Source organism: Bufo gargarizans, chromosome 1 (assembly GCF_014858855.1).
Source record: "Bufo gargarizans isolate SCDJY-AF-19 chromosome 1, ASM1485885v1, whole genome shotgun sequence".
NCBI lineage: Eukaryota > Metazoa > Chordata > Amphibia > Anura > Bufonidae > Bufo > Bufo gargarizans.
Window position 1 is genome coordinate 577,454,277 of NC_058080.1, and position 18,505 is coordinate 577,472,781.

Below are 18,505 nucleotides of genomic sequence, written 5' to 3' on the forward strand. Positions count from 1 at the left end.
GAAGCAGCCTCTGGATTTTCTCTCTTTTCCGTCAGTTGGGGAGCTGATAGGCTCCTTCTCTCTGACCTTATAAACACTCATTATAGCTCAGTTCTTATCTTGCCGATAAGAATGTGTCTTAAAGTCTTTATGTCCTCTTAAGCTGTTTTCACACCTAAACTCCGGAATATTTCTGGATGATCAGGTCTGATGATTTACTGAAGTTGGACTTCAACACATGTAGCAACCACCCTGGAGATGTTCTATATTTGGTGCATTCTCACTAGAGAAAAATGTTCCAGATCCCTAGGCAAGGGCGGGAACTTTAGGCATGGGCTAGTACTAGGGCTCTGGCGAGAAAAAGCCTGGGAAGTCAGGGACAGATATCTGGGATGTTTGCGTTCACACATACAGCCCCCTCCAGGTAAGCTCAAGATTCTACTCTAAGTGTGAATGGGGCTTTAGTACCGTAGTTTAGAGATGAGAGTTATTAGAAGACAGTTAACCCTTTGTGATAGTCAAACAAAAATTGCCTCTGAAGGTGTACATAGCCTTTAAGTCTTGTAGAACCCTTTAAACTATTCCATCTGAATATTGCCCATAGAAAGTGTACTGTAAAAATTAGGGATCAACCAATTATCGGAAGTACCGATATTATCAGCCAATATTAAAGGCCGATGTCACCAGGATTTTGTGTATAGATTTGATACATATGCAAATTAACCCGAGATGAGTCCTGTCCCTGATTCATCTCACATACAGGACTCATCTCAGGTTAATTTGCATATGTATCAAATCGGGTTTTTTTACACAATAAAAGCACACAGAGCTATGGGGACTGGGTATTGTGGATGTGCTAGCGGCCATCTAGCAACCCATGGCCTCAGCTCTATACACAAAAGCCCAGTGACAGGCTCCCTTTAAGGATTTTACACATTATCAGTATTGGCATCTAACATTGCAGATATGCAGATAATGCGAATACTAGTGAGCGCTTATGAAAGTGCTCACTAGTATGCATCGGGTGCCGGGAGCAGGAAAGAAGCGCAGCAAGCGCTTCTGATACTCCCCCTCCTTGGTCTTTGATGGGGCCCGCGCTGCACTGTGCTGACCATGTACAGTGTCAGGACGTAATGCACACACTATGACCTGACGGTGCAAACTGTCAGGTGACAGCAGCGCGGGCCTGAGAACACAGGGGAGCGAGACGGTGGACCCGGAGAGGAAGAGGAGCCGCGGCGCAGGAGAGGCGAGTATTTTTTTTATTTTTATTCATCTGAGGTCTGATAGGAGTTAATAAAGTCAGTGACAAGGGGAGGATAGTGTGGCATTTGGCACTAGTATATTATAAATTGACTACCAACTAAGGGCTCTATTAATTTAATTTATAATATACTAGTGCCAAAAGCCAAAATTTCCATCACCTCAGTGACTACCAACTAATATAATATATAAAATATCAGTATAAATTATCGGCCATCAGCCTGAAAGTTCACCGATTATCGGTTCTAAAAAAAAAAAAAAAAAAAATCAATATCAGTCGATCCCTAGTAAAAATCATGTTTTTCCATTTTATGCTTCTAATTATGGTTGGGTCCTATGGTCCAGAGTGTTCCATAGTCAGGAGAACATGAACATTTTTAATATATTTTTCAAATTCAATACACTTGCAAAATTAGTCAGGTTATGAAACTTCACAAAAAAAAAATGTATTTAATCATCTGTTAATTCAAAACCACCCTAGGAGCGAGGATGACTTTCAATAACCTGCTAGTAATTTTTCATCTGTTCCTTTTGCCTTGATACGGTGTTGCCATTGCACCCACTATGCATATGACTCATTCCCAACAGTGCAAGCCATTGCATTCTAAAATTAAATCTCACTGTATTGCCCACAGATCAATCAATACTCCGCATCTTCACAATAGGAGCTCTTGTGTCAAACCCTACTTGGCACCAGACTTTTCAGATCCTTCAATGAGGCACAGCTTCTCTCCAGCTTTAATTGCACGGCTGAATTAAAACTTTATTTTTTCTCTCTCTCCATGCAGGCAAAAATGTCCACGTGAAGAGGAAGTCAATAGTTCCCAATTACAGGTTTTGTTCAATTTGAGCTGAGAGAAGGTGGCACGGCCATTTTAATCCTTCCAAAACAGAAAAAAATATATAACATTTATTTTAAGCTACTGAAAATATAAAAAAGTATGGAGCATGTGCATTTCTTGAGACTCTTTCCAACATGCAAACTAAGAAAAGCAAACTGGGGTTTTACCATCAAATCTCATGTTGAGGGGAAATAAAGAAAGAGAAAATGACGTTAATTCACACCTAAAATGGCATCTAGCGCCAAAGGACACTGTCTCAACACTTCCTTGTAACTTGTCACAGCAGATCGTTCTTGCCCGGCCTTCTTGTACAAATTGGCTAGCATCATATTGATCTGCAAGATAAGGAAAGTTATAATACAGTAGCTGCAGTAATAAAACACCTTTAACATTTCAGTAGTGTCCACAAGAGACATCACTGCTGTGGCCAGTGGTTGGCTGCTGTGAGGAGGCGACCATGCCCATGGTAAACAAGCCAGGGGCCGGAAGATGGACACACAGGAGCCAGCGTGGAGGACCAGAGCGGCAAGGGGCAGGTATATATGAATGTTTCGATAGTAGCGGCAGGCTGCAAGCATCGGTTAAAAATTTGGTATTCCTGGACAACCCCTTTAAAGGGAACCTGTCACCGGGATTTTGTGTATAGAGCTGAGGACATCGGTTGCTAGATGGCCGCTAGCACATCCACAATATCCAGTCCCCAAAGCTCTGTGTGCTTTTATTGTGTCAAAAAAACGATTTGATACATATGGAAAATAACCTGAGATGAGTCCTGTGCGTGAGATGAGTCAGGGACAGGACTCATCTCGGGTTAATTTGCATATGTATCAAATTGTTTTTTTGACACAATAAAAGCACACAGAGCTATGGGGACTGGGTATTGCGGATGTGCTAGCGGCCATCTAGCAACCCATGTCCTCAGCTCTATACACAAAATCCCGGTGACAGGTTCCCTTTAAAAAGTAAATCTGCCCCAATGGGGAACACTTACTAAGGCTACTTTCACACTTGCGGCAGAGGATTCCGGCAGGCAGTTCCGTCGCCGGACCTGCCTGCTGGATCCGTCTCAAAATGCATGCAAACTGATGGCATTTGTCAGACGGATCAGAATCCTGATCTGTATGACAAATGCATTGAAATGCCGGATCAGTCTCTCCGGTGTCATCCGGAAAAACGGATCCGGCATTTTTTGGGGCGGTTTGAGCATGCGGATCCGTATTGCCGGAACACTCAGGGCCAGAGTCTGCATTAATGCATTTCAATAGGAAAAAATGCTGGATCTGGCACTACGGCAAGTTTGGACGGAGATAAAACCGAAGCATGCTGCGGTATTATCTCCATCCTGAAAAGGAAAAAAAGACTGAACTGAAGACATCCTGACCGGATTACTCTCCATTCAGAATGCATTAGGATAAAACTGATCAGTTCTTTTCCAGTATTAAGCCCCTAAGATGGAACTCAGTGGCAGAAAAGAATAACCCTAGTGTGAAAGTACCCTTAGCATGTTGCGCCGGAATTATGGCGTAAAACGTGTCAAAAAGAATGCCGTTTTGATTTGACCCAAATATACTAAATGTTCTCTCCAGCATTTTCACCATAAAGAATGCATCACACCAGAAATTAGCTATAAAATGTAAAAGTGGATGGGGTTATCAAATTGGCGCATATTACGCCTCACTTATCCACAGGAATAGCTCTAATTGTTGCGACAGTTAAAGGGGTTGTCTAGGTTCAGAGCTGAACCCGGACATACCCTTATTTTCACCCAGGCAGCCCCCCTGAGGCTCGCATCTCATGCTCCAATGCGCTCCCTTACCCTGCGCTAGATCACGCAGGGCACGGTCTCTTGTTTTCACCCGGCAGTGTGTTCGGTGACATCACCAGCATTGATGGCCGGGCTTTAGCGCTGCCTTAGCCGTTTTACTGGCTAGGGCAGCGCTAAATACAACCCATCAGTGTTAGTGACGTCACCGGGCTTTCTTGCAGCCGCATGGAGAGCCCCCAGTATGTCACTGGATCTCCAAAAAATGCCTTTGCCCTGTGCGATTTAGCGCAGGGCAAAGGAGAGCATCGGAGCATGAACTGCTCCAATGCTCGTGTCAGGGGGGCTGCCTGGGTGAAAATGGAGGTATGTCCGGGTTCAGCTCTGAACTCGGACTATCACTTTAAGCCAGAGAAAATGTTGCAAATACGCTTCAAATGTCGCAAATATAATTTTAAAAGTCGCAAGTGTGGTCTGGCAGGGGCGGCTGAAATGGCGCATTTTTAGTTTTAAAATGTCACATTTTAGTGCCATAGGCGGATAATCAAGTTTATATTTATAAAAATCACATTTTAAAAGGTGGCGTGCGCCTTGTGATATATGAGGTGAAATAACATCACAACTTTTGATTTGTAATGTTAGTATTTTATTGCCGCATATTACGCCATTATTGATACATGCCCCCCAGTCCATTTGCACACTCAAACACATGTGCGGAGGCTATTTTTTGAAGGAAAAAAATAAATAAAAAATGTAGGGAAGTATGACCTACATTTTTATGGCATCAATTTACCTTTGGAGTTCTTTGTCGGGAAGGGATGCCATCCAATATGGCAACAGCATCTTTATCTTGTTTGAGCATGGTGTAACATTCTGCCATTTTATACTTTACTTCAATCTCTGATGGGAGACTCTGCAGAGAAAAGCAACAAGAACAAGCGGCCGTGAGGTAGAAGTAATGGGAAAGAATCAACATTATACACTGAGGACTTGGGTGCAACAAAATAGCTGGTTTATAGCAAAGGCTCACCTATGTGACATCTACAAAAACTTAAAAAAAAGTTAGGGTATGACCATGCGGCTGTGTTCGAGTACTGCTGTGGTCGTACGGGCCGCATTGGGCTCTAATTAGACTAATAAGATTGCACCGTTTAGTGGGTCTGTATTGTTAATGGCCGCGCAGTATTGAAGGCACAATACAGACCCACTGAACGTTACGAACCACATTAGTTAAATTAGAGCCCGCTGCCACCCAGAAGACCACAGCAGTACTCGGACACCGTGACGCCATCATGCCGTGTTGCTGTACCCTTGCTGTGCAGAATCCACAGATCGCACAGCTTCAATCACCCAGCATCCCTGTTGTCACAACGTTTGGACAGAGCTTGGTCTGTAATTTGCCTTCTAGGGTGTGTAGTCAATAAAACAAGCCCTGAACGTGAATACCCTGCCATGAACAGACACACACTAAGGCGGACTTAATAATCTTGTACGTTTTAGACATTGTAAACTTAACGGGCACGTCTACAGTCCGTGAAATACGCTCCATATGACAGAAGTATTTCCCAGACTAAACGCTGCTCTTGTGACACAAACTACGGCATTTTTAATGACTTATAATACCATGTCTTCCAGTCAGACCTCGGCAGTACTGAATTGTACTGACAGCATAATGCGAGTACAATTTAATAAAGCGGAGGTCAGGCAGGAAATCATTATAATGCTGGGAGTTCTTGTCACAAAAGCTGTCTTCATTCCGGGAAATACTGCTGTCACTTGGAGAGTATTTCCCAGACTGAGTACTCCCGTGTGAAATTGACTTTACACGGCTGAATGACAAGCAATGATCAGAAACTAAACGAACATTCCTGATAATTGCCTGATTGTGAATAGATGTGACTAGGGAGGAGTGAAGTCGATTCGCATAAAACTTTGTTAGAATACTGTACGGAGCCATTTTTTGCAAATCTGACCAGTGGCACTTTAAAGGGGTTGTCCGGGTTCAGAGCTGAACCCGGACATACCCTTATTTTCACCCCGGCAGCCCTCCTGAGCCTGGCATCGGAGCATCTCATGCTCCGATGCGCTCCCGTGCCCTGCGCTAGATCGCGCAGGGCACAGGCTCTTGTGTTTTCAATAACACACTGCCGGGCGGTAACTTCCGCCCGGCAGTGTGTTCGGTGACGTCACCGGCTCTGAGGGGCGGGCTTTAGCTCTGCCCTAGCCGTTTTACTGGCTAGGGCAGAGCCAAATCCCGCCCATCAGTGCCGGTGACGTCACTGGGGTTCCTGTCAGCCCCATGGAGAGCCCCGGTACGTCACCGGAACTCCTAAAAATGCCTTTGCCCTGTGCAATTTAGCGCAGGGCAAAGGAGAGCATCGGAGCATGAACTGCTCCGATGCTCAAGTCAGGGGGGCTGCCAGGGTGAAAATGGAGGGATGTCCGGGTTCAGCTCTGAACCCGGACAACCCCTTTAAGTGCTGATAACTTTAAAACGCTTTGACTTATCCAGGCCATTCGGAGATAGTTTTTTTTCGTCACATATTGTACTTCATGACACTGGTAAAATGAAGAAGAAGAAAAAAAAAAAAAAAAAAAATTATATATATATATATATATATATATATATATATATATATATATATATATATATATATATACACATATACACACACAATACCAAATTTACCAAAAATTTGTAAAAAATTGCAAATTTCCAAGTTTCAATTTCTCTACTTCTATAATACATAGTAATACCTCCAAAAATAGTTATTACTTTACATTCCCCATATGTCTACTTCATGTTTGGATCATTTTGGGAATGATATTTTATTTTTTGGGGATGTTACAAGGCTTAGAAGCAAATCTTGAAGTTTTTCAGAAATTTTCAAAAACCCAATTTTTAGGGACCAGTTCAGGTCTGAAGTCACTTTGCGAGGCTTACACAATAGAAACCACCCAAAAATGACCCCATTCTAGAAACTACACCCCTCAAGGTATTCAAAACTGATTTTACAAACGCAGTTAACCCTTTAGGTGTTCCACAAGAATTAATGGAAAATAGAGATACAATTTCAAAATTTCACTTTTTTGGCAGATTTTCCATTTTAATATTTTTTTTTCCAGTTACAAAGCAAGGGTTAACAGCCAAACCAAACTCTATATTTATGGCCCGGATTCTGTAGATTACAGAAACACCCCATATGTGGTCGCAAACCGCTGTACGGGCACACAGCAGGGCGCAGAAGGAAAGGAATGCCATACGGTTTTTGGAAGGCAGATTTTGCACCATGTCCCCTGTTGCACCCCTAGAGTAGAAATTCCCCAAAAGTGACCCCATTTTAGAAACTACGGGATAGGGTGGCAGTATTGTTGGTACTAGTTTAGGGTACATATGATTTTTGGTTGCTCTATATTACACTTTTTGTGAGGCAAGGTAACAAGAAATAGCTGTCTTGGCACCGTTTTTATTTTTTGCTACTTACAACATTCATCTGACAGGTTAGATCATGTGATATTTTTATAGACCAGGTTGTCACGGACGCTGCGATACCTAATATGTATACATTTTTTTTTTTTTTTATTTATGTACGTTTTACACAATGATTTCATTTTTGAAGCAAAAAAAAAAATATAATAAAAAAAAAAATAAAAAAAAAAAATCATGTTTTAGTGTTTCCATAGTCTGAGAGCCATATTTTTTTCAGTTTTTGGGCGATTACCTTGGGTAGGATATGATTTTTGCAGGATGAGATGACTGTTTTATTGGCACTATTTTGGGGTGCATGTGACTTTTTGATCCCTTGCTATTACACTTTTTGCGATGTACGGTGACAAAAAAAATGGTATATTTAGCTTTTTTTTTTTTTTTTTACGGTGTTTATCTGAGGGGTTAGGTCATGAGATATTTTTATAGAGCTGGTTGATACAGAGGCGGCATTACCTAATATGTATACTTTTTTTTTATTTATGCAAGTTTTACACAATAACAGCTTTTTTCAAACAAAAAAAAAAAATGATGTTTTAGTGTCTCCATATTCTGAGCCATAGATTTTTTATTATTTTGGGCGATTGTCTCAGGTAGGAGCTCATTTTTTGCGGGATGAGGTGACTGTTAGATTGGTACTATTTTGGTGGGCAAACGCCTTTTTGATCGCTTGCTGTTGTACCTTTTGTGATGTAAGGTGACAAAAAAAATTGTTTATTTAGAACAGTTTTTTTTCTTACGGTGTTCATCTGAGGGGCTAGGTCATGTGATATGTTTATAGAGCCGGTCGATACGGACACAGCGATACCTAATATGTATACTTTTTTTTCCCCTATTTTTTAAAACTTTATTTGGGGAAAATGACGTTTTTGTTTTCGTTTTTACTTGAAACTTAATTTTTGGGGGGGAAAACTTAATTTTTTGTCCCACTTTGGGACTTGAACTTTTGGGGGTCTAATCCCCTTTACAAATGCACTCCAATACTTCTGTATTGGAATGCATTGGCTGTATGAGTAATACTGTGTGTATTACTCATACAGCTTCCGGCCTGTGAGATCCAGGGGGCTGGATCTCACAGGCACGTCACAGGAAGGCAGCGGCGATGCCTCAGGAAGGCATCGCTCTGCCTTCCATGCCATCGGGTCCCCCCTACAGCCGCATGGGGACCCGATGGCACCTGCGCCGGCCGCCACACCATAGAAAAGCCGCAAACCGCAGGTCTGAATTGAGGTCACATGACCCCACCCCGGCGTTGTGACAGGATGCCCGCTGAATGATTTCAGCTGACATCCTGTTCCTATTAACCCCCGCCGCGAGCTAGTTTTAAAGTTATGATGTACCGGTATGTCATGGTCCTTAAGGACTCGGGAAACATGCCATACCAGTACGTCATAAGTCCTTGAGGGGTTAAAAGAAGGCATACATGTTATGTTTTTTCTAATCCTGGACAACCACCTTAACAAAGTTTTTTTCATGCATCATTTCTGTGTTCAGGGGAAGAAAAAAATAAAAGAAAAAAATATATATAAAAATCGCAGCATGTTCTATGTTCTAGAGAGCCAGAGCTGCATGAAAAGCGCAGAAGTGAATGTGGCTTCAGTGAAAAACAGAAGGCATCCGGACGCAATGCATTTTTCACTGATGGATGCTAGGATATGTACATGGTTTTCTTCAGTTTTTTTTTTTCACCTGTGTGAAAACAAGATTTTTGTACAACTTACCAGTAAAATCTCTTTCTCTCTCTTCCTTGCGGGGATACAGAAGACCTTGGGTATAGCTCAGCTCCCTACGAGGCGTGACACTAAGTGAAAACTGTTAAGCCCCTCCTCCACAGCTATACCCTCAGCCTGGAGAGAGAGAGAGAGACTGCCAGTTGCGTGTCCAAGTAGTGAGAAAAGGCAATGTCCAACAAGTGGAACCAACAAGCCAACTACCCAACGGGGCAAACCAAATTCGGAAACAGTGTAGAAAAAAAAAAAAAAAAAAAAACACAACAATGAATGGGTGGGTGCTGTCCCCCCCAAGGAAGAGCGAGAAAGATTTTACTGGTAAGTTATACAAAAATCTCGTTTTCTCGCCCATTTTGCTTGGGGGACACAGAAGACCTTGGGCCGTCCGAGAGCAGTCCAAGAGGAAGAGGGGGGGGGGGGGAACCACAGCTCCAAGGCGAAGCACCCGAAGACATCAAGGAACCGCCACCTGCAAACCCAGGCGGCCCAAGGCAGCATCCGCCGAAGCCAGAGTATGCACCCTGTAGAATTTGGTAAGGCGTGCAAGGAAGACCAGTGGCCGCCTTGCACAATTGCATGGCCGAAGCCCAATGCCTCCGGCCCAGGAGGCACCGACAGCTCTGGTGAAATGAACGGTGACACCAAAGGTGGAACCCTGCCCTTGGTGCGGTAACCTCAGCAATTGCCATTCTGATGAAGCGGAGGAAAGCCACCCTGGAGGCCATCAAACCTTTGCGCGGACCTCCTGGAAACACAAGAGACCGAGCGTCGACAAGAGTCTGAGATCTCCAAGTAAAACTGCAAGGCCCAAACAACGTCCAATCGGTGAAGTGTCCGTTCCCGGGGGTGGGAAGGGGAGGACGATAGCCTTGTTGAGATGAAAGGCAGATACCACCTTCAGAAGGAAGGAAGGAAGGAAGGAAGGAAGGGATGGGATGGAGAACAGCCCTGTCCTGGGGAAGGACAGAAGGCTCGGAACAAGAAGGGCCACCATTCAGACACCCGTCTGAGAGACACGATGGCTACAGAAACACAACTGTACAGGACAGAAGGAGTAGAGAGAACTTTTGTAACGGCTCCAAGGGAAAGCTTGGAGCGCTGAGAGCTCCGTATGTAGTTCCCAGGGCGGTACCGGGGAACGGTACAGAGGAACCAAAGAGCCACTCCGTGGAAGAAGGTCTTGACAGGCCCAAGGAACGCTGGATGAGGAAGGACAGTGCCGACACTTGACACTTCAAGGAACAGAGTCCCAGGTCCAGGCCAGACTGGAGAAAGATAGAATGGGGAGAGAAAAAGGCAGAGTGGGGGAATGCCCAGCTTCCCACAGAACCCCAGGTAAGAACCCCAAGTCCGACAACAGATCCTGGACGAAGCACGGCCGGGAGCGAACACTAGCGCGCCCGCTGGAATCACCTGGGAAAGCGGGAGAAAACCCAATGTGATCAGGCGCAGACCAGTAACATGGGCAGAAGGGTCGGCAAAACTGGTCCCGTCGGCCCCCGAGCAACGTCGTCCCGTATCCACCCAGAGTGGGGGAGCAGAAGGACAGACTGGAGGAACCGAAAGGATCCGCCCAGCATCCGACAGATGCCAGGACAAGACAGGCTTAAGTCCATGTTGATGTTGCCACCAGGAAGGTGTTCTACAGTCCCGGTATGGGAGATCTAAGGACAATCTTGACCAAAGGGTAGTCCTCCCAAGTTACCGAGAACGCGGTAGACACGGTAAATAGGCACACAACTAGAACTGCCAGTGTGAACGAGGGAGACGATAAGAGGCCACAAGGAAGACCGGAACCAGCCAAGTGAACAACCATGCTCTCCCCAGAGGGCAGGGCAGTGAAGGAACATCCTCTGAAGCCTGGCCGGGGCAGAAGCCACATCGGAGTGATATGCCCCAAGCGGGAGCCAAAACAGAGCCGGCGAGAAGAAGCAGTCGAGACAGAGGCCGGCATAACACCCTCCAACCGAAAGGAGGAGTGGGCAACAGGGAAGTCACAGGACAGCTCAAAAGCAGAACCCCCCCGCTACTCTGCGAGACGCCCGGCTGACCACCTCGCAGAAGGCGAATACCCTGAAGAACCCAAAGTGGAGGTCCCCCGGACCTGGATAAATCGAGCACCTAAGAGAAGTCGGATGACCTTCCCGAGAAGAGCGTCCCGAACCTGATAGCAGATCAGACTGAAGCGCAGAGGGTGCCAATAGGAAGGACTCATACCACACTGCATCCGAAGAGGAGGAAATGGTAGTAGGCGAGGGAACCGTAGTCCCGCCAGAACCAACGTAGAATTCGAGGGGCGCTGCAGAGAGCACTCTCGACCATGTGAACGCTTGCGCAGGGAAGCAATGCCGCGGGAGGATGAATGGGTACGCATCTAGGAACCACGAATACTCCCCAGGTGGTAGGGCCAACGAACATGTTGGATACCGCCACAACGGAACAGCAATATACAATCAAAACCCAAGAATGAGTACCACCCAGCTCGGTGCAGTAGAGGGCAAGTAGAGCCCGTCCGGGTCAGGTGGACAGAATGATCTCTTCAGAGAAGAGTGCAAGGCTTGTGGTAACGAAAGTAAACAGATATGGAGATTGCTGCAGCTCTCACCTCCTAGTAGAGCACGGATATACAGACCTGGACTCAGTCTGGAGCAAAAATGTGAAAAAGAACAAGGATTCCAGCTCTTCACAATAAAAGGCTTCCTTATTCCACTTCTTTAAAAACGGACATCAAAAGCAGAGTAGTATGCTGTGACGCACTGAAGGGCGGGATTTAGCTCTGCCCTAGCCAGTAAAATGGCTAGGGCAGAGCTAAAGCCCGCCCCTCAGAGCCGGTGACGTCACCGAACACACTGCCGGGCGGAAGTTACCACCCGGCAGTGTGTTATTGAAAACAAAAGAGCCCGTGCCCTGCGCGATTTAGCGCAGGGCACGGGAGCGCATCGGAGCACAAGATGCTCCGATGCTAGGCTCAGGGGGGCTGCCGGGGTGAGAATAAGGGTATGTCCGGGTTCAGCTCTGAACCCGGACAACCCCTTTAAGACAAATAAACAAACTTAGAATCTCCTTTTTGTACACAGTGAGGAACCTCCTCTCCCATATGATTGTCTTAGGGTATGGAAGCTAACCAATGTCAGGTGTTCCTGACCTGTTAATCACAGGGAGAAACAATTCCAATCAGGTGGGAAGGGATCCACAGCTTCAGAAAAAACACTTAATTTATATTGTAAAGTTAGATCATGCTTCCTATTCAATCCTTTAGGTATACATGTTCCTAAATTGAACATCCAGTATGTTTCACGACTGTATAATTTCTGCCTACGGTCTCCTCCCCTGACTGGGGCCGTGACTCAACTCCTTGCACACAAAACGCAGAGATATCGCCCTTATGTACTATCGCAAAATGTGATGTGGCCGCTGAGACATTGCCTGTTGCAATATGGGGGATGTCGCTCAGATGCTTACGAATTCTCACTTTGAGCTGGTTGATCGTACATCCCACATATTGCAACGTGCAAGCACGACATGTGATGACATAAACTAAATATTCTGTATTGCAATTAATATATTGCCGCATTTTATGTATGCCGTTATTTGATGTAGATACAATATCTTTACTTACTGACATGTGCGTGCAACATATACATTTTTTACTTCCACATTTGAAGTTTCCCTTCAGCCAAACCGGTTCACACCTTGCGTTTTCCATAAATAAACTAGGACTTACTTTTTGTCCTATAGTTGGTGCTTTTTTCGCGATGCAATACCTGCCTCTGCAATTTCCCCCCAGCCTTCATCAAAGCCTATCACTTGAAAGTGCTTGCGCAGAATGTTGCAGATAAGGGGGTACACTACACTAAAACTAATGACAAAAGTTGCAGGATTGCTCGAATCTTGAGTGCGGACTTGAATATTTTTCTTTTTTTCTCTTCTTTTTATTCGCATTCTTTACTCAAGCAAATATAAGCGACTCCCTATCCACCGAAATAGCATAATTCTTGGCTTTTCGAATATTTTCTCTCGAATATCCCCTGATCTGCAACCTAGCTGAAATATCGGATGCCTCTTTCGTAAATAAATCCAAAGATGAGCAATTTCGACATGCCCTCAACATCTCCCCTTTGGGTATATTCTTGGCCACAGCATCACAGCATACTACTCTGCTTTTGATGTCTGTTTTTAAAGAAGTGGAATAAAGAAGCCTTTTATTGTGAAGAGCTGGAATCCTTGTTCTTTTTCACAAGGCTTGTGGCAAGCATCGTATCCCAAGAGAAAAAAAAAAAAAAAAAAAGTATGTTGCAGGAGGAAGGGAGGCATACGTACGAGCAGCCCCGTAAGCGGTGAGAAGGCCAACCCACCCACGGGAGGAGAAGGCATACACGGCCCAAACAACGCACAAGAACGTCCGCTCACTGCAAAATAGTCACTCAGTGAAGGGGGCCAGCCACAGAGTCCCACAGTATCTACGGAAGTGCAAAGTGCAACCTGAAAGGGAGTTATACACAAGACCAGTACGGCATGAGATGGAACGCAAGCAGTCCGCCCAGAAAGGGGGGAAATGTACCTGGCAAACACTGCAGTCGGCAAGAGTGCAAAGGCCCGCACCAAAGAGGGGGGGGTGATGCCCAAGGCCAGTACCTACCATATTCCCCCCAGAAGGGGGCCATGCACATGGCCACACAGTATCCAGCAGGAAGTCCACCTAGTGAAAGGGGGACATGCACAGGGTTATCCTAGCATTAAGTGATTGTGCAATAATCCATCCAACACTGAATTTCGTGAGAGTGCAACTACTCCGCCAAAGAAGGGGGACATGCACAAGTCCAGCACAGCATATATAAAGGACAGCTGTGAATCTCGTGAGCGTGCAAAATACCGCCCATGGAATGAGGGGTGGTCATGCACAAGGCCAGCACTGTATCCAATGGGAGTGCAAGCATTCCACCCATGTTAGAGGGTCATGCTCATGGCCAGCAACGTATTCGGTGAGAGTGCAGTATGCCACCCAGAAAGGGGGGTCATGCACATGGCCAGCATCACATCCAGGGAGAGTGCGAGCACCTCGTCATGGATGGGGGTCATGCACATGGCCAGCAACTTACCGGCGAGAGAACAACCCCAGCCAGTGAGAGTGTATGTATGCCGCCTGAGGGAAGGAGGCATGCCCAAGGCCAGCAGCGAAATCCAATGAGAGTGCAGCATACTGCCTATGGAAGGGTGTCATGCACATGGCCGGCAGCGAATCCAGTGAGAGTGCAGAATTCCGTCTACGGAAGGGGGTCATGCCTATGGCCGGCAGCGAATCCAGTGAGAGTGCAGAATTCCGTCTACGGAAGGGGGTCATGCCTATGGCCGGCAGCGAATCCAGTGAGAGTGCAGCGTTCAGACTATGGAAGGGGGTCGTGCACATGGCCAGCACCGTATCAGGTGAGAGTGCAGTATTCCGCCTATAGAAGGGGGTCATGCACAAGGAGAGCCCGCAGCCAGGGAGAGTGTAGTATCCCGCCTAGGAAGGAGGGTCATGCACATGGCAGGCACCACAACTGGAGAGGGTGACTAATTCTGCCTATAGAAAGGGCCGCATGCAGTTGGCCAGCGCCGTATCCCGGGAGAGGGCAAGAAACCGCCTAGAAGGGGAACATGCACCTGGCCAGCGCTGCAGCTGGGGAGCGCGACATGCCGCCTATGGAAGGGGGGCATGCATACAGGCAGCACTACTGAGATGAGGCTGCAGCGTCCTGCGCATCCCACAAGAAATCAGTTTTTTTTTTTTTTAATAAGCCTCTCTGAGGCAGGAAAGGGGCCAGCCATACAGGCCCATGAGGAAACCCAGATCTTAGAGGGTCTCCTCGAAATGGGAGCCGGCCGGTACCCAAAGGGTTAACAGGGATCGGCCTGGGGGTGGCGCTGCGATCCCCTGGGGGCGGGGGAACCTCCAGGCGGGAAGAATTTGCTAATTAATGTATATAGTGGCTCACCCCTCCTGTTAGCACAGACAGGTGCTCTCACTAAGTTGTGGTTCACCCTAACCACAATAGAGGATAGCGATAAAATGGATGTATATAGTGGGCACTCAATATCTGGCACTACATATTGGGTCCAACATATTTATTCCAATAAAACTAAATAAGTATTGGCAATCAATTACATACATTTTATCGCCTGGAGAAGTTCCCGCCCCCTCCAACCGAGGCTACAATTTTGCGGCCTAGTAGGCCGCGAAGCCGGGGCCTAAATTTTTGAGGTGCCGACCGGGGCCGCACAGTATCCGAGGTACTGGCCGGGACCTGAGCCGGAGTGGCGCATGTACATACCGCAGGCCGGAAGAGTCAGGGACCCGGGAAGGAGCGCCGGAATTGCGGCCCAGCAGGCCGCGAAGCCTTTGCGGCGCCTGGCCGCCCGGAATGGGCCTGTTGGAGCATCGCGCTCAAGTCCAATGCCGGCTGCGGGTGCCCACTCCGTGGGCCGGAAGAGTCAGGGACCCGGGAAGGAGCGCTGGATGTGCGACCCAGCAGGCCGGGAAGCTTGGGCCAAAGTTTGCAGCACCCAGCTGACTAGAATGTCCATGCCGGCCGCGGGTGCCCACCGCGCTGGCGAGGCCTTACGCCACGGCCGTCAGGAGGGGACCCAGGCCCTGAGCAGCGCACCGGTAAGGGGATGGGGGAACCCGAGACCGGGTGCCCGTGAGGATAGAAGGGACTCCGGCAGGAGAAGGGAGGCAATGCGGCTGAACCTAGGCAGACAGCTGCAATGTCCTATGGAGGCTAGGAGAGGAGGAGAGGGAGCAGATTGCTGCCCTGCGGCACCCCAGGTCCAGCAGGGGAAGGGTCCAGAGGCACCAGTATGGGGGTCAGGCACGCAGGAGACTGGGGGGGAGGGGGGGGCTGGAGAAGCCACTCTCTCACCATCAGCCGTCTTCACCCTCGGTCCGTTCCAGCAGGGTCGCCCCTTCAGCTACTGGCACCGTAGTGGCAAGACGCTGGAAGAGAGACTTGGCGTGCGGGTGACCCTTGCGCTGGCAGGATGCAGGGGAGCTAGGCTGCCCTGGTCCACCTTGCCTTCTGTGGGGGAGGCAGCAGTGCAGGTGACCGGCACTGGCGCAGCTCGACCCCGGGAGAAAGAGAGGTCTATTGCGTCTCTGTTGTCCCTGATGGTCTGCAAGAAAAAGGTAAAAAGTAAAAATCAAAAATTAAACAAGGAGAAAACAGCCCTGCTGAGTGTCTTGCCTCCTTGGACACTAAGCAAAAACTGTCAGTCTCTCTCTCTCTAGGCTGAGGGGATAGCTGTGGAGGAGGGGCTTAACAGTTTTCACTTAGTGTCACGCCTCCTAGGGAGATGAGCTATACCCAAGGTCTCCTGTGTCCCCCAAGGGAAATGGGTGAGGGGAGAAAAAAAAAAAAAAAAAAAAAAAAAAAAAACACACACACACACACAACACCACATAAAAAAACCTGAACTGAAACACTGAACACAATTCGCAGACAAAACTGACTGAACTTGCGTGCCAAACCATCCGTTTTTTTCCCCTGAACAGATCCGTATGGTTCCTGTGAAAGAGGCTCTACTACAGGCATCCTCAAACTGCGGCCCTCCAGCTGTTGTAAAACTACAACTCCCACCATGCCCTGCTGTAGGCTGATATCTGTAGGCTGTTCAGGCATGCTGGGAGTTGTAGTTTTGCAACAGCTGGAGGGCCGCAGTTTGAGGATTAGGGATCGACCGATATAGATTTTTTAGGGCCGATACCGATACCGATAATTTGTGAACATTCAGGCCGATAGCCGATAATTTATACCGATATTCTGGGAATTTTCATTTTTGAAAAAAATAAAATAAAATTCCCACAAATCTGCTGAAAATTAATGTTTATTGTTAATGGGTATTTTTATTTTTTGTAAATCTTTCTTTTTCATTTATATTTAATATTTTGGTGTTTTTATTTTTATTACTTTTTTTTTTTTTTTAACTAACTTTTAGCCCCCTTAGGGACTAGAACCCTTGTCCTATTCACCCTGATAGAGATCTATCAGGGTGAATAGGAGCTCACACTGTCCCTGCTGCTGTGTGCTTTGTGCACACAGCAGCATGGAGCTTACCATGACAGCCAGGGCTTCAATAGCGTCCTGGCTGCCATGGTAACCGATCGGAGCCCCAGCATTACACTGCTGGGGCTCCGATCGGAGGAGCAGGGGAGAGGGAATCCTGTGGGGGGCGCACTGCGACTGGGGTAGGAGGGGGGGGGGGGGGGGCGCACCACTGCTTAATACTGGGGGGGAGGGGGGGCGCACTGCGCCACCAATGCCTAATATTGGGGGGGGGAGGGGGGGCGCACTGCGCCACCAATGTCTGATACTGGGGGGCTTGGGGGGTGCACTGCGCCACCAATGAAGCTTAATCCCACATTTATTCATATACAGGAGGCGGGAGCTGGCTGCAGGATCACATAGCCGGCTCCCGACCTCTATGAGCTGTAGCTGCGATCCGCGGCACCTGAGGAGTTAACTACCGCAGATCGCAGCTACAGCTCAGAGGCCGGGAGCCGGCTATGTGATCCTGCAGCTCCCGCCTCCTGTATATGAATTAATGTGAGATTAAGCTTCATTGGTGGCGCAGTGGCCATAGCTCCTCCCCTCCTCTTGTCCCCTGTCCTCCCATTGGCTGGAGCGGCAGCAGCAGCACAGGGGGAGGAGACACTGCTCCTTCTTCCCTGTGCTGCTGCTGAGGGAACACGGAGAGCGCTGTCAGCAGCGCGATCTGTGTTCCCAGGACGTTATCGGAATATCGGCAAAATAAATGCCGATACCGATAACGTTCAAAATCCTGAATATCGGCCGATAATATCGGTAAATCCGATAATCGGTCGATCCCTATTGAGGATGCCTGCTCTAGGGCTTATGCACACAGAAATCTGGGTGGGCCTCCTTCTGCCAGCCATAGGGGGAAGAATACCTCTGCAATATGGCATGTACAGTACTGTAGCAGGTCAGGGGTGAGGGTAACTTTGACAAAACCAGGGCAAATTACTGGACACCTCCAATGTCGCTTGTGTCTGGAAGAGCTTGACAAGAAGTTATCCAGTCACGCTTGTGGGAAGCAAAAGGACCATAGACCCTACAGGGAATTTTCCCAGGGGGCCGCCGGCTGGGACATGGATGAGGAGTCGGAGTCAGGACTATTTTTGGCTGGAGTCAGAAAAAAGGCACCGACTCCAGCTTAAAAAGAAAAATCTCATTAATATTGCACAATTAAATGTAACTTTCGTAGGAAGTTTAGGAACGTTAATAAAATATTTCTGTGCCACCTACAGAGAGTAGTAGAGAGGTTGTCTCTGCTCTCGGGGCATCCCAAGGAGGAGGATCTGACTATATTTAATCGATTTCTTATAATTAAAAAGAATAAAAAAACAAAAGTTTTCCAGTTATTGCATATTTACTTACAGAAATTT

At 47.3% G+C, this 18,505-nt stretch overlaps 1 protein-coding gene across 1 annotated transcript in view; it reads right to left on the bottom strand.

Moving 5' to 3' along the window:
- Positions 1-18,505, bottom strand: part of ANAPC7 (anaphase promoting complex subunit 7) — a 78,218-nt gene that overhangs the window by 36,432 nt on the left and 23,281 nt on the right. The window contains exons 3-4 of the mRNA XM_044275762.1: positions 4,640-4,759; positions 2,308-2,419 (exon numbers count right to left, since the gene is read on the bottom strand). Of these exons, the coding sequence (XP_044131697.1) occupies positions 2,308-2,419; positions 4,640-4,759 (232 nt within the window). The remainder of the gene's footprint in view (positions 1-2,307; positions 2,420-4,639; positions 4,760-18,505) is intronic.